The 16,152-nt window shown below is 39.7% G+C and overlaps 1 protein-coding gene across 20 annotated transcripts in view; it reads right to left on the bottom strand.

The window, feature by feature from the left end:
* GTDC1 (glycosyltransferase like domain containing 1) overlaps window positions 1–16,152 on the bottom strand; it is a 493,504-nt gene that overhangs the window by 121,638 nt on the left and 355,714 nt on the right. For 19 of the 20 annotated variants that reach the window (XR_010944469.1, XR_010944472.1, XR_010944471.1 and 16 more), the window contains one exon: window positions 1–322. This exon is cut by the window's left edge and continues 11 nt beyond it. The exons of the other annotated variant lie outside the window; for it this stretch is intronic. Coding sequence is in view for 15 of the 19 variants with exons in the window: in XM_067742033.1 (XP_067598134.1) it covers window positions 1–322 (322 nt within the window). In the remaining 4 variants the exon portion in view is untranslated. The remainder of the gene's footprint in view (window positions 323–16,152) is intronic. 20 annotated transcript variants of the gene reach the window in all.

Raw genomic sequence — 16,152 nt, 5'->3', positions numbered from 1 at the left:
CCAGACAATATGCAATGGTCTTTGTTGATCATCAGCTCCAGCCAAAATGTTACACGGATTTTGTTTATGTTCCCCATGATGAGTGCTTGAATTATCTGATGAGCTGAATGTTTTCAAGTATGACTCCTGCCTTACTGAGCCACCCAGGTTTTCTTGTTGTGCAGCATCACAGGATCCAGACTCTGAATCAAAATTCTTCAATAAATTCTCAGAACCTCTCTGCTCCTGTTGGAAAGGAAGGGCCATGGATGGAGCAACACCGCCATTTCCTTTAAGGCTGGGTATCTTCTGTAAGTGCGCTGCTTTGTGCCTGGGCATGAATCTGTTACAAAAAGAAAATGCAGTATACGTTTAGTGAAAATACTATTTAAAATTTGCTCTTTACCTTTCTGTAAGCACATGATGATGATGTATAAAAACTGAGAAAAAAAAAACTAAAGATATATCAAAAATTCTAGGAAGAGCACAAAAAGCAGTAGTCACCAAGAGAAAGTTCAAAAGTTTGAAATTAGACCAGATTGTCTTTGGTTTCCAAAGAGTTTCTGTGGCTATAAAAATCTGCACTGCACATACCGTAAAAAATCAGGGTAGAGTGATGGTTTAGCATTTTCTTTACTTGTCTTTCTGGAGTTCTATGTTTTCCAGTCATGACATGGCCCAGTGTTTATTTTCAAAACATACTTTTGCTCATTAACCTACAAAAATGCTTGAAACTTCCTGAATTAACACTGGGTATTTCTGCTCACATGACTGTTCTGTATTCCTGGGCACTTGTACACGTTTTTATTAAGTTGACTTTGCTAATATTTCTTTTTTTAAAAAAAAAATTTATTTATTTTTATTTTTGGCTGTGTTGGGTCTTCGTTGCTGTGCATGGGCTTTCTCTAGTTGCAGCGAGCGGGGGCTACTCTTCGTTGTGGTGTGCAGGCTTCTCATTGTCGTGGCTTCTCTTGTTGCAGAGCACAGGCTCTAGGCACACGGGCTTCAGTAGTTGTGGCACATGGACTCAGCAGTTGTGGCTTGTGGGCTCTAGAGCGCAGGCTCAGTAGTTGTGGCACACGGGCTTAGTTGCTCCGCGGCATGTGGGATCTTCCCGGGCCAGGGTTTGAACCCGTGTCCCTTGCATCGGTAGGCAGATTCTTAACCACTGTGCCACCAGGGAAGCCCAACTATTAGGTCAGCAGCTAATCCAAAACCACATCTGTTGGACTTCATCTTCTTATTGGCTCCCAAATGGTCTAAGGTTTTATAAGGATCACATAGCTTGGTCCCTTGCTAATATTTCTTGAAGTATCTTTTTATATTTTTTTCATTACCATCTCACCCCTTTCTTCCCATAATGCTTTGTCATAGAGTTCGATATCTGCTACTTGTCGATAGAAGCAAACACATAAAATGCAACCAAGGAATTCACCAAGTACTAGGGAGCAAACCAGTAGACAGAGTGGGAGACAGACTTGAGAACAACAAAGGAACCTGTGGCGGAACACAGTATATCAAGAATGGACATTCTAACTTTTAAAACTGAGAACTAGAGATTAATTCTGACTTGGGGATAAGTAAAGGCTAAAAGAGGGTTTTATTTGACTGATTCTGAAAGGCAGAGAGGGGGAAGTTTTGAATGGAGGGAACAGTGTGATCAAAGGAAAAGGGTGTGAAAGAGCATGAACTCTTCAGGGAATAAGATGCACGGCAGAGTCTGAGTCCCGGGATCTGAGGTATAGAGAGGCAGGCTGGGGCCGGACAACAAGGGTGTTCTCAGAGGCCCTGAGCCCCATGCAGAGACTCGGCCCCTTACCTGGATTGTGGAGTATGTGAAGAAATGGAGAGTACATGCATTTAAGAGGTAGGTGAGGAAGAAGAACCACAGAACCAAGGAAAGCAATGAGGAACATTTGGAAGAGCTGAAAGGGAATCTGAGAGTAATATCACACTATTGAGGTAAATTAAGAGCTCCTAAAGCACGGGTAGGAAAAAGAACCAAGAGTTCTTAAAACTGTTAAAAAAAAAAAAAAGGGTGTGAAACACTGTAGAGGTGTTACAGCAGCAGAAACGACAGGGCAATTTTGGCCTCGTTATACTGTAGATCACTGGCTACTGCCAGGGCGGTTCGTGTGGGGTGAGGGCAGAGAGAAACCAGACACTGGTTAGGGAGAGAGGGGGACAAAGAGAAGAAAGGAGAAGGCAAGGTCAAGTTTTCTTTAATGGGGTGCATGTCCACAGGGGTGCTCGCTTGGGGATACTTGCTAGGGAAGGGAGCAGGATCCTGAGGAAACAGAGAAGTCTTAGAAAATGGAAGTAGAGGGGCTTCCCTGGAGGTGCAGTGGTTGAGAGTCCGCCTGCCAATGCAGGGGACACGGGTTCGTGCCCCGGTCCGGGAGGATCCCACATGCCATGGAGTGGCTGGGCCCGTGAGCCATGGCCGCTGAGCCTGCGCGTCTGGAGCCTGTGCTCCGCAACGGGAGAGGCCACAACAGTGAGAGGCCCGCGTACCACAAAAATACCCCCAACAAAATGGAAGTAGAAAAACATCATAAGGTGTGATAATGGCAGGATGCTTGCTGCAGGGGAAGTAGGGCCTTATTCAAGAGAACACACTCCGTGCTTCCTTACAAAGCTGAGAGGGAAGAAGAAGAGAGAGACGGAATTGAAAAGAACCGTTTCAGGTGGCAGGTGCGGAATCCAGTGCGTCCCCAAAGCCTTGGACAAGGCCATGTATTTCAAGCGAGGTGAGGAGAGATGGTGCTCAAGAAGTGACCTGAGTCAGAAGGTCGCCGTGGAGAGGGGGATGGGCGATCGCTAGTTCCGAACCAACGGGCAGGTGAACAAGGCTAAGCAACAGTGTGGGTTCTGCTGCGAACTGGAAATCCAGTCTGGCTGTAGTATGCTATGTACATTCTAGAAGCAAAAGGTGTGATGTGGGGGGCTCTGTGCTTGTTTCGTGAGGCCTTTTGAGAAAAATCACCTTACTGTATAAGCCACCTCCCCCCACACCCGTGCCCTGTCATAAGTGGATGAAGTAGATATTGCATATGGACAGATAAAACACGAAGAATGGGGCTAGCCTCCTTGGTATGCCCTTATAAAGTAATACATTAATTCTTGATTTAAAATGTAAAAAGAAGGGAAAAGGATCTGAAAAAGAATATATATATATGAAATACTAAAAAAAACTGAGTCACTTTGCTGTACACCTGAAACTAACACAGCATTGTAAATCCATTATACTTCCATTTAAAAAACGAACATTGAATTTAATATCTCTCTTTAGATTATTAGGTTAAGGAAATTTATTGAATTATAATGAATGCTGTACTAAAAATGTTTCTTCTCATCTACAGACCTTTAAAAACTCAGTGGTCACAACCTCAGTCTTATTAGAACTGCTCTAATAAAAAATTAGAGAGTTTATTTTTTAAAAAATGGAAAGAAACTTGGGCATATACAGATTAGAGTTTCAGATCTCACAGGTCCAAAATCATGAAGGGAGGTAACCAACTTTCTTCCTGAAATAAATTCAAAATATTGAGGAGATTCTAAGGAACTAAAAATCAACAGGAAAGTTCCCATCGATCACCACTAAAAGAAAAAACATGACTATGACAATATCCTCAACTTCTCCTAAACAAATGGAACAAATGGTAAGAGAAGGAACATCTGTACATATGTGGAAATCAACAATAGCGCAAGCGAAGTAACCTATTTGTTTATGTCAGATAAAGAACACCAAGGCAAGCTTAAAAAGGATTTTAACAGAATTACAAACTTGGTGCACGAAGGATTCACACACACACACACACACACAAATCAATGGACATTGAAACAACATATCTTCATTTTAGAAAACAGTATCATGACCCATCTTGCTCATAAAATCCCTTTATATTGGCCAGCATGTGAGCAAAATTGCAAATTAAAAGAGATGGGAGATTGGCTAAAGGTTTGTAAGCAACGGGAACTGGTCACTGACAAGGAATCTAGCTGTGGACAAGGTGCTAGGCCTGCTTTTTTGCAATACATTTCCTAAATGTTCTCAAGGATGAACAGAATCCCACCTTAACCCAGGTTGCGGATGACTGACTAGATAGGTGGTGGTGAATAAGGACATGGGAAGATGCAGAATATCAATATGGACAGAAACCCAAAACTCAGCTTATTAATATTATGAAATTGACAAAATAAAATAAACCTGAAAGCAGTAGGACATGTGGAAAAGACTATGTAGATTTCCTGGAGTTTGACAAGATGAGTCTGGGCTGATTGGACCAGCAAACTAACTGATGCTGCTTGGTTATGGAATGTGATGTACAGGACAGGGAGAGACCAAGCCTGTGGGAGCAGAATACTGTGCAAATGCTGATTTCATCTGAGGCACCTGATAACTATATATGTTTGAAAATTAGAGAGTTCTAAGAAGAGCAATAATAATAATTAAGGCAATGGAAGAATTGATTTATGAGGACAGATTAAAGGAGCTAAATATGAATAGCCTGGTTAAGTGACAACTAGAGGGGTACATAATAGGAATCTCCAAGGAAAGAGAATAATTATTTAGCCAGGTACAAGGGGGTATAACTAGGAGTAATGAGATAAAATTAAGAATGGGAAAATTTAAGCTGAATTTCCAGAAAAACTCCCTGACGGTGTAATTTATTAGCTCATGGAATAAATTCCCTATGGAAATGCTATAGCTAGGGAAACTTAATAATAGAACTGGACAAAATACCAAAAATAATATAGATGATAATCCAGTACTTGAAAGAAGGTGGTTACGTGCTATGCTTTCCTTGTTTACAATATCTTCTCATATTTTTCTCTAATAGTCTTTTATATAGAGTGATGGTTACCCAAAGAAGTATTTAGGCAATTAGCTAAATCTAAAAGGAAATACGTCCTTTAGGTGAGGGAAGCTAAAATTACTTCAGTTTTCATATATTCTGCAGTAATAATTTTTTACTACTTTGTTTCAGCAGAGCTGATCTTGAAGTAAGCTGGACAAATGTATTACTATTTCTAAAAAACAAAATAAAACAAAACGATCCTCAACTACCATCCCACACAGTCTACTCTGATTCTGTGTGTGTGACATGAGACCCATATTTTCATAGACATGTTTTATATAAACTATGTATTGCCATAATAGAAATCAAAAAACTTTATTCCAGCTTTTCTAAATGTAGCTCTATGGTCAATTACTTCACATCAATACCAAGATCAAATAGACATATACTAACAAGCAGTTTGCTTAATAATAGTCACCACACTAATTAACCCATCCAGAACATTCTTAATCAGATGCTATTTGAAATGTACAGTGAAGAGAAGGCTGGCAATAACGGTTCTATGCTAAAAAAGCAAATAATACCTTACTGATGGGGTGATACTGGCTTTTTTATAGAACCGGACAGAATGTTCACACTATCCTGGTGTGAACTCAGTGAAGTAACTATGCAAATAGGCACATGACCGAACACCTCCTTCCTCCTCCCCAGCTTCAACTCTGGGAGAGGTGCTAATGAGAAGAGGAAAGGTACAGAGGTAAGGAGTGAAGGAGAGAAAAGAAAGAATACCAGTGAGCTGCCTTCTAGAGGACATGGCAGCCTTGCCGTTTAACCATCCCCTCAATTTTTCTTAAAGAAATGCTACTACCCACCTTACTCACAGAATGTCCTTCCTGTTTCTGAATCTCTCAGAAGCCCTATTCAAACATGTTTTCACTCTTAGAAAGATTCTGGTTACTGCAGTCGTTTCCAATCTGTTATCAGCCTTGGGACCCCACTCCCAACTTTTTTCCAACCAATAGCCAATCTTTGAAACAAAAGTAGAACCTTCCCTCTGCCTCCTCTCCTTCTTTCCCACCTCTGTCCCCCAGGGTGGGTCCAGAGGCATTGCCACAAAACCCCAGTACTATGTTGAGGGATGTTTAAAGACACAGCTGGAATAAGTACTTTCCAGACCTAAATCTGATTGCTTCCCTGCACTACCCACATCCAAACACACAAACGTAGAGCTGGACCTGTAGGAATGGCCAAATGCCTTATTTGGATTAGTCCAAAAATACCAGATTTGGGCGGAGCTTAAACCGATGCTAAGATTGAGGGTAAGCAAAGGAAATGCTCTAGGCTCCTTAGCTGATTTCTGCTGAAGTTGAGGAGCCAGCATATGTTTAGCTGACCAACAGAGGTAGTCAGGAGGAAGGTGATAAGATAAAGCAAGTCACATCGACTTAGGACATTGAGACTGATTCATGTGTTGTTGAAGAGAATGCTGTGGCTAAAATGTATGTCATGTGGAATACGTTGCCTACAAACATCTTTTTGAGAGATTTCAATGAAAAGTACTTAATATGGTAAGTTCAACCTATAGAATCTCATAAATAAGTACCCACAGATAAGAGTCCTCAGGACATGATTAAGTCATGCTTCTCAAAGCAGATCTGGAAGATAGCGTGTGAAAAAAAGTGATGCAAATGAGTGGATGATTAAGGAGACAGAGAGAGGGCATAATTCATCAACGATTATTTCAAATATGAGCCAATGAGAAAAGAGGAGAGTCTTAGCAACTGGAATATGGAAACTGGCCTCCCTGTGGGGCAGGAACGGAGAGAGGGGGCTGAGGGAGCTCAGCGTGTGTACATGTAGCTCAGGTGTCGGGGAGGGAGAACAGTACGGCCATCCCTTCAGGCTGAAGTCTCACAAGGTGTGTTCTGTTTATCATGAAACAGAACGTGTAGGTATTGCCCTAGAGAAGGTTTTGTGGTGTAGGTATTGCCCTAGAGAAGGTTTTATGAGAGATCAAGTTTTGGAAATGCTGGGTTAAAGTTAAACATTTCTTCACAGCAGAACTTCCCAAAGCACATGCTAGTATGTTCAGTAAATATGTTCATTCATTCATTCTTTTGTTCGTTCAATAAATATTTATTTAATACCTATTGTGTGATAGAGACATTGTGTTTATTGTTTCCCAAACTTAGCACTTAATGAAACAAGGACCAATCCCCCGAAGTCCTCACCACCACCCCCACACACACGCATACACACAAAGAGGCACCTTAAGAATTAATATTCGACAAAGGATACCCTGGGAAATACTACTTTAGACCCTAGGAGGTGCACAGCCTGAGTCAAAAAGCATGGGCAACCAGATAGGTGATGGCATATTTTATATAGTAGGGATGGCAGAGGAGTGGGAAAATGCATTTCCTCTCCAAATGATGAAACTCAGCCCAAAAGGCCATTCACCAAGGCCACACATCAGTAGAGAAAAGGAAGTCTGAAGATATCAGGGAAACCTGTGAAAAAAGTAACAGAAAAAAATACAGTTCAAGGCTAATATGGATGACAGCAGAAAAAAATATCATTCGATTTTATCACAGCAATTTCTGTGGATTCTGGGACAGAAACCATGTTGAGAGTTGAAGAGAAGGGAAATAGGAATCAAAGATAAATAATTTTTCCAAAACCAACTGGGAAGACGCATCCAGGCAGTTCAGTGATCTAAGTTCTTGGGTGATTTATAACAAAAACTATTCACTGTTTCCAAACAATGTGTTGGAAATTAATTACAAAATTAACATTTTTAGAATTTTAGCCACATAAGCAAATATCAAAGATAATCAAAAAATCATGTTGCCCACATGTATCCAATATATCACTTATATGGTAAGCAGATTTATATAAACCTATAAAGTATAAAAGTAAAGATCTTAATCTAGCATTCTCATGTGCACGCATACACCCCCTATACTTCTTGCCACATTGTCTTCACTAAATAAAGGAATCACAAACAAGGAAGTCTATCATAATTAAAACTGGATGTCTGAAGACCACAACGTTGAACAGAAAGACAGACTTATGCTTGGTGGTTGGCTGTAGGGATGGCTGCTCCTCTTTACTGGAGATGGCTATGGGCTAATATTCAAAAAATAGATGGCACATGTCTACGAAGGCTGTTTCAACAAGAAACTCTGGCAGAACATTATTTGAACAAATTTGAATCACAGATGAGTCAATCACCATCCACATGCACATAGCACAAATGCTCTGGGGGAACAGCCATCCAACAACACCGCGGCTGTTGAGGCCATGTCATTGAAATGCTCGAGTTTCGTGCCTGAACCAAATTTCAACTCCCATGGTGCAAATTTTCAAAGCCAACATGCAACATTGACAGCAGTCCGAGAGAGGATACTGAGCAAGGGTGTCTTGCTTTGACTACGAAGAATCTGTTTTGTGACAAGATAGGAAAACAGGATCCATAGAAACTAGCCTCAGTTAAAATTAACAAGCAAACCCTACTTGTTAGCCTGAGAAAGGCATGCTGAAACTGAAAGCATATTTATGGCTATCAGACTGGCCTCATTATCCATGTATGGTCCCAGGGATGACACACTTAGTCAAGACAGCATCTTCTCTTGAAGGCTGCCAAAGAGAGAAGCTTCAGCTTCCTCTCTTCTGTTTAAGGTCCATCATTTTCTGATGTCTGTCCTTTAAATAGCTGGGATATATGACTGTCATAAGGAAAAGATGGTTCTGTTCCCATGAGTCTGTTTATTTATATTTTTTTCCACCAGCATTTCTAAGAATCATTTCTGAAAATCTAACACTCTCCATATACCTTATTTATACCATTTATTTACAATACATGGCTTCTTCTGGCAACACAGTTTATGTAATTAGTATTATTTAACTTAAATAATTATGCCTCAATTCCTCATTCTCTTTTTAAAAAAATTTTTATTGGCGTATAGTTGATTTACAATGTTGTATTAGTTTCAGGTGTACAGTACCGTGAATCAGTTACACATAAACATATACCCACTCTTTTATTAGATCCTTTTCCCATATAGGTCATAACAGAGTATTGAGTAGAGTTCCCTGTGCTATACAGTAGGTCCTTATTCGTTATCTCTTTTGTATATAGTAGTGTGTATATGTCAATCTCTCTTAATTCTAAAGTGTTTTAGATTGTACACACTGCTAATTTAACTGCCTACTAGTATGAGCAGTTTGTCTTATGCAATTTTATAAAATCCCTTGATGATATACTGCTCCCATACAGAAAACTTAAGGTCCTTAACAATGTATGAGACTAGGAAAAGCTACCTTGCATGTTGCCACAGCCCATGTTTATCAAACCCAGAGCCATCCTTGTGAACAGATGCATGCACACTTCTCATGATTCGCATTCCTCCCCCGAAAAGAGCTAAGCACCACAAAACCCTCTATTTTACACAAGGTTTACTGTAGTAATTGAACACAGTCAGCAAAGTTGCAGGCTAAACTGCGAACAGTGAATCTTTATCTTCCTACCTCCCCTGTAAGCACTGCCCACCAACTGGTTGTTAATTCCCTAAGAGCTTTATGCTCCTTCCCAGTGGCCCAGGGCCCCCATACCTGCCACGCTCACCACCATGCATCCCCTTGCATCTACCTTGAATCATGCCCTGTTCTTCCCTGTTGGCCTTGTTGGAAACTAATCTTAAATTCCCACAATGTACTAGTCATCTTCCATGCTCAATATGTGCCACTTTTCAAAAGCACAATACCTTAATTCAAGGAAACTAATCACAAATGGGATAATTGCACAGTAAGCCTATGAGATTCTTTTGGGAGGACAGGTGGAGAGAAATCTCTGTGAAGCACCTTAAAGTAAGTCCACTCAGGCAATGGGCATGTTGAAGAGGGGAGAACCCAGGCTGTAGTATTGGTACCCAGTATTGCATCGGTACTTCCTGTATTTGTGAATTTATTCAAATCACTTAATTTCTCTGAACCTCAGTTTTCTGATCTATGAAATGGGATAATATCTGTTTTTCCAAATTTCTTGAGAGGATTAAAAGAGAGTTGGTAATGATGTGTAGATGAGCTGAGGAAATCAAAGTAAACTTCCCATTTCCTTGCTTCTTTATGTAACATCCACACTTATGGAGTTATTTCTAAGGCCATCTTGGGTAACACTGGATTTCCTAGTTTGTAAATGCGTCACTGTCTTGACTCAGTCAACAAATATTCATTCAACAAATATCTAAGCTCCTTCTACGAGCAAGAGGTTGTGTCTTTTTTTTTTTTTTTTTTTTTGCGGTACACGGGCCTCTCACTGCTGTGGCCTCTCCGCTGCAGAGCACAGGCTCCGGATGCACAGGCTCAGAGGCTATGGCTCACGGGCCCAGCCGCTCCGTGGCATGTGGGATCTTCCCAGACCAGGGCACGAACCCGTGTCCGCTGCATCGGCAGGCGGACTCTCAACCACTGCACCACCAGGGAAGCCCAAGGTTGTGTCTATTTTTACAAAAATGTTAGAGCATATGTAGTGACATTTCATACGTACTTATTTTGGTCTCTTACCCCCAGAAATCGTAAGCTATCCATATTACCTTTAAACTAAACTGTATTTACTGATTCCATTACTACAATGATCTAATTTTTCCATTTAAACTTAATAATTTGCTCATCATTTGTTTCATTAATAACTCAGAAGTGAAGTTTTAAAAGCTTCTATTCATTCACCCCGCTTAATTTAACAATAGTATACAAAAATGAAAAAAGTTCTCAAATGTGAATCTGAAGTAATTTCTTTCAAGCAAGAGGAACTTGCTGTTTCACGTGTACATAGACTCAGAAAGCTGCTCGGTATGGATTTACCTCGTTAGCAAGTAAATGTTCACATTACTCTGGGAATCCCATATCTTCTACAGCATCAGTAAAGCACTGAAGGAAACTCTAAAATGATCTCTAATCACATGTCCTATTCCACAATTTTTTTTGGAAGGCATTATTTGGAGGTTGAAAGCAAGATAGTAAAATGTGCTGGTATTGAAGAAAGGATCACTTTCTTCTTTCCAAACAAAAATAGGAATTCCCTTAGGGCAGTGTTTCCAATTGGAGAGTATCCTTTAGAGCATGGTATCATTTTATGGGTGCTATGGGCTGAATTGTGTTCCCTCCAAATTCATATGTTGAAGTCCTAACCCTGAATGTGACTATGTCTGGAGATAGGGTCTTTAGGAGGTAAGTAGGGTTAAATGAGGTCATAAGGATTGGTCCATAATCCGATAGGACTGTGGTCTTACAGGAAGAGGAAGAGATCTCTCTTCCTCTCTCTCTCTTTCTTCCCCCTTTCCTCCCACGGCCACATGTGAGGACACAGCCAGAAGGCAGCCAGCTGCAAGTCAGGAAGAGAGCTCTCCTCAGAATTGACTATACTAGCACCCTGATCTCAGACTTTCAGCCTCCAGAATGGTAAATTCCTGTTGTTTAAACCACCCAGTCTATGGTATTTTGTTATGGCAGCCTGAGATGACGAATACAACTGGATACTGATGTGGAAAAGAGGGGAAAGAATCAATACCATGATGGGTGAAATTTCCTGAACAGGGTATCAGGAAAATGATAGAGTGGAAGGTACCATATCTATGTTGACAGACAGTGACAACAAGAGAATATTGTACAAGACGAGAGAGCTAACCATCAAAACTGATAAGAGAATTTGGGGGATGAAATGGAGAAAATATGAATTGTGAAACAAAAATGTTCCTTTTTTAACTAAAAATAAAAAGAATAGAGAACTGAGTTTAGGAAAGAATTTTTCTTAAAAATTTGTTCGGTTGTGACATTTAATCTTTCGAAACCTGAGTTTCTTCATATGTTCAATGAGAATGAGACCAGTCCCCTAGACTTCCAATGGAAGTAGGAGGATCAAACTTCTAATCAAATCTACTGATTACCTTATAATTATTAAGAGGCAAAAAGGCACACTGGGTCAAGCAGGGCTCTAGGTATATTGTATTGTTTTAAATTCTGGGCTCTGCCACTCATTAGCTAACCTGGGGAAAGAGTTTTTTCTCTAATTATCAGTTACCCCATCTGTAAAATGGAGCTAATAATAATGCTGCCTTGCAGAGTTATGTTTTCCATGTTGCTTGGCACATAGTAAGAGCTCAGGAAATACTATTATTTTTTATTTTTGATAATAATGGAGAAGGTCAACATTATGCTCTCATGGTTACTAAAGAGATAATCAACATTCTAAAAACTCCAGTCTCTGACTCCACTGGCCCTCTCATAGTTAAGCTACTTTATAAATCAGAGACCCCTGCCTTTTTTTAAGATGTGTTTTTCTTGTTAACTCTCACAAGTTACACTTTAGCCGTCCATTTAAGGCAGGCATTTTAATGTTACCTTACTTTCATTTGTATACTAATCAAAGATTTGTTCTCTGTCTAGAGGCACATTAATTACAAAAAGGCTCAATGTTATAAATCAAACAAATATATTCCTCCCTTTCTATTATTTGTTTCCTGTGGTGCTTTTTTCTACCTTACGCTTTTCCTTGTCTTTCCTTTTATTCCTTCATTTTTCTAACTGAGAGGTTCCATCTTCTCCCTTCTTAAAGCTGTATAAACCAGAAAAGTAAAACCAGGAAATTTAAAACATCAGTTTCCAGGTCTCTGAAGCATGAACAGATGGGCATCAAAAATCCAGTCTTTTATTTTTTCCTTTTTCGTTTTCCTACCCACAACCTGAATAAATCAAAATTACCAGCAAATCCAACTTCCAGCACAAACCCCCTTTTTTTTCCAATGCTACAGCATTAAGTATTGATTCACTTCAAGTTCTGGTTCTACGCTGTCTAATTTTTAAGTCACAGAAACTGTCTTTATTCCAAACTAATATTTTAAGATACAACTTTGTTAACTTTACATTTGAAATAAAGCCTTTAAATGTACAAAGTGAGTGTACAAGCACTTCCACTTTCTTCAGGTTTTCTATACTTTCTAGTATTTCTAAGTTTGGAAGAGATGGGTAAAGTGCTGGGCTATTACTAGAATATAACCAAGGCTTGAAGGTAAAGAAAGACTTACATACTCAGTGAAAATACTGAGTGAAAAAGGTCAGAGAGAAAAACATTTATTCACCGTTCAACCCAAATTGGAATGCCTATTATGTGCCAGGCGAATAGCCAAGATGCCCTCACGAAACACCCAATGGGGTAGGTGCTCCAATCAGGGGAGAATTAGGTATTATGATTATGAGAACCCAGGCCTGGGGAGGGGGGCTAATGTCAAGAAAGGCTCTCCAGAGAAGGTGCTCTTTCGGCTGAGACCTCAGTGATGATTAGAAGGTAGCCAGGTGTGAATGTGAGAGGTGGACTGTGTTAAGAACAACAGCATGTGCAAAGGACCTGGTGAGAAAACATGGTTCAGGGGTAAAAGCAAAATATGGCCAGAGCACTGAGTGAGTGTGGATAGCAATGAAGGTAAGGGAGGGGGAGGTCAAAAACGAGGCTCGAGAAATAACCAGGGGGAGGACTTTCTGCCCTTAATAATATAAGTAAGAGGTTTATAGCCATTTGAGGAATTTCTAATCAGATTGGGTCTGAATAAAAATGCTGCATGCGGTATGAAGAACAGACTGGGGAAAACATGGAAGAGTAAACATCAATTTTAAATCCCTCTGCCTTTTGAAGCTCTACTGAAATAATGGTATGGGAATTTTTATAAGGCATGGACTCTCAGGGACAACAAGAATAATTGAGTAAGATGACAACAGAAAAGAAATGTCAACTGGATTTCAAGAGATGGAAAGCAGATGGATGAGTGGTGTTGGAGCAGAGAGAAGGAGGCAGAATGCTTCTGTAAGTGTAGGTGATTCTGCTTGTGTACGTGGTGTTAGCAAAGAGACAGCAGCTCATTTGCTCCAGAGGAACTCCGGAAGGCTCAGGAACTGGACACACCAAGTGCCTCTGGAGGTGCAATTGCAGAGCAGAGCTGAAAACAGAACTGGTAGCAATTCTATAGAAAGTAAACACAAGCCCTCTGGTAACCTCCTCAAGCCCATGCAGCCAAGCAGCTACCGTCCTTCTCCCCTGACCTCCCTCCTCAGCAGCAGAAAGGCTTCCTCACTGGATGATCTGGACCACAGAGACCAGGCAAGGCTAAAGGCAAGGGTGAGGGAAATTAAATGAAAGGATGTCTATTTATTAATGATGCTTCTCCAGCACCCCTCCTCCATCTGGCTCCCAGACAGCTGGAGATTTTCCTTCCAGGACATTATAGGAGCCTTTCTCTGGAAACTAACTGGGCTTGACCTAGCAACGCTGACATGTGGAGATGCCACAATGAAACAAATGAATTCCTATGAGAAAGGTCACTGGTCAACAAGCCCTGTCTCTGAAATTCTAATCATCTTTTAAGGTCTCACCTCAAATATGAATGGAGAGACAGTCACCATCAGATATTTGAGGAAAATTTTAACATCAAGTTACTACGATGAATCAAACAAATACAAAAGGGGAACTTAGAGGAAACTGAGACAACATGGAGAGTAGAAGAAAACTTAAAAAATAATCCTATGATATCCATAGTGATAAAATAAGCTTTTGCATTCATGATGGGAGAAACTGGATGTGATTAGAAAGGAAATTCAAGAACAAGAAAGAATGCTTACATATAAAAATATCATAACTGAAAAAAAATCAATAGAAGAGTTAGAAGATAAAGTTGAGAAAATCTTACAGAAAGCAAAATAAAAACAAAGAAGAAAATAGGAAAAGAGATAACAAAATAAGGTCAATCTAAGGTTCAGTAATGACTAATAGGAGTTGAAGAACATAATATTGAGAAAATCATGGGTGAGAACATCAAAGAAAAAATATAAGAAAATTCTTTGTAGTGAAGGAAATATATACCCAGCATAAGAAAAGAACAAAAATCCAATTATGGAATTTCAGAAGACAGGAGTTTCAGAAGACAGGAGTAAAAAAGAAAATCTAATACCTTTTGGGAGAGTGAACACGACGAGTCACAGGCAAGTTATCAGAAATAGAAATCAGACTTCTCAACAGGAAGTTCAAAAAGTAGAAAACAATGGAGCATTACCTCAAACTTCTGAGAAAAATAAGTTCCAATGAGAGCTCAAAACTCAGTCAAGTATTAAGTAAATGTGAGGAAGGACAAAGCCATTTTCAGACAAGCAAGGTCTTAAGAAATTTTAGCTCCCTACATTTCTCGAGGAGATACCGGTGGATGTACCCCGCTAAAATGATAAAGTAAAAAAAGAGAAAGATGTGGGATCCAGGAAATAGTTGACTCAAGGGTCCAGAGAGCAACATAAAATGAACAGGAGCAGGAGAATCTAGGCCTCCAGGATGGAGATGTCCAAGGAAAAAAATGGAAATGATAGATTTCCTGATGTGTCTGACCATATTAAAAAGATGAGTTAGTGATGGTGGCAGAGCTAGGAATGGGTTTGTGATAGTGACACAGAAACCAAGCAAATAAAGCTAAAGCAATATTTACCTCCAGGAAAAAATGAAGAGTTGCTCAGGGAAGGAAGTCTTATCATAGAAAACAATGATGCTCAGCAGGGAACAGTTTCACATAGAAATAATGCCATAAACACAGAGTATTTAATTAACCAAAAATTGAGATACAGCTATATTGGAAGGCTAGGGAAAGGGAAAAATATGTGAGTGCCTGCATGTGCCTGCTCATACAGTACGAGGGCTAACTAAATCACCATTTCTACTGTAGGAAGTCAACAGATAATATCTCATATTAAAAAAAATCAAGAAATAGCAAGATAAACAAAAGTTTTGTTAAGTGGTAGCTTGGACAGGGGGGCAGTTTGGGGTGGGATGGACTGGGTAAAGGAATTTTGCTTTGTCTTACAGATCCTTTTTGCACCCTCTGATCTTTTAAAACCAAATATATGCATTACCTTGCGAATCCATGACTTAATTAATAATCTCTAGAAACTTCTTACCAAAATCTCTTTGACTATTGCTTCTAGCATTTTCTCTAATTTTCCTTCTGAAACTTCTATTAGACATATGTTGAATTCTTATCTTTTTATTCCTTAAGATCTAGCTTCTAGGTCACTAATTCTCTCTTTACACATGTCTAATACTTACACTCAGTGGTTAATTTCAATGAATGTATAAAATTTCTACTTAGTTCTTCTCAAAATATGCACTAAGATTTTACAGTGCCTTTTATTTCTCATACTTGCAATTTATTCTTTATGCTATTAACTGTTGTAAAAACCTACTTTATCTTCTCTATCCAGAAGTTCTAGTATCTGAACTTATTAAGGGTCTAATCCTACAGTAAGTTGTTCGAGCCAGTTTATCACTTGCTACGCTAGGATGGAT

Source organism: Pseudorca crassidens, chromosome 6 (genome assembly GCF_039906515.1).
Source record: "Pseudorca crassidens isolate mPseCra1 chromosome 6, mPseCra1.hap1, whole genome shotgun sequence".
Classification (NCBI taxonomy): domain Eukaryota; kingdom Metazoa; phylum Chordata; class Mammalia; order Artiodactyla; family Delphinidae; genus Pseudorca; species Pseudorca crassidens.
This window is presented reverse-complemented; position numbering and strand designations above follow the sequence as displayed.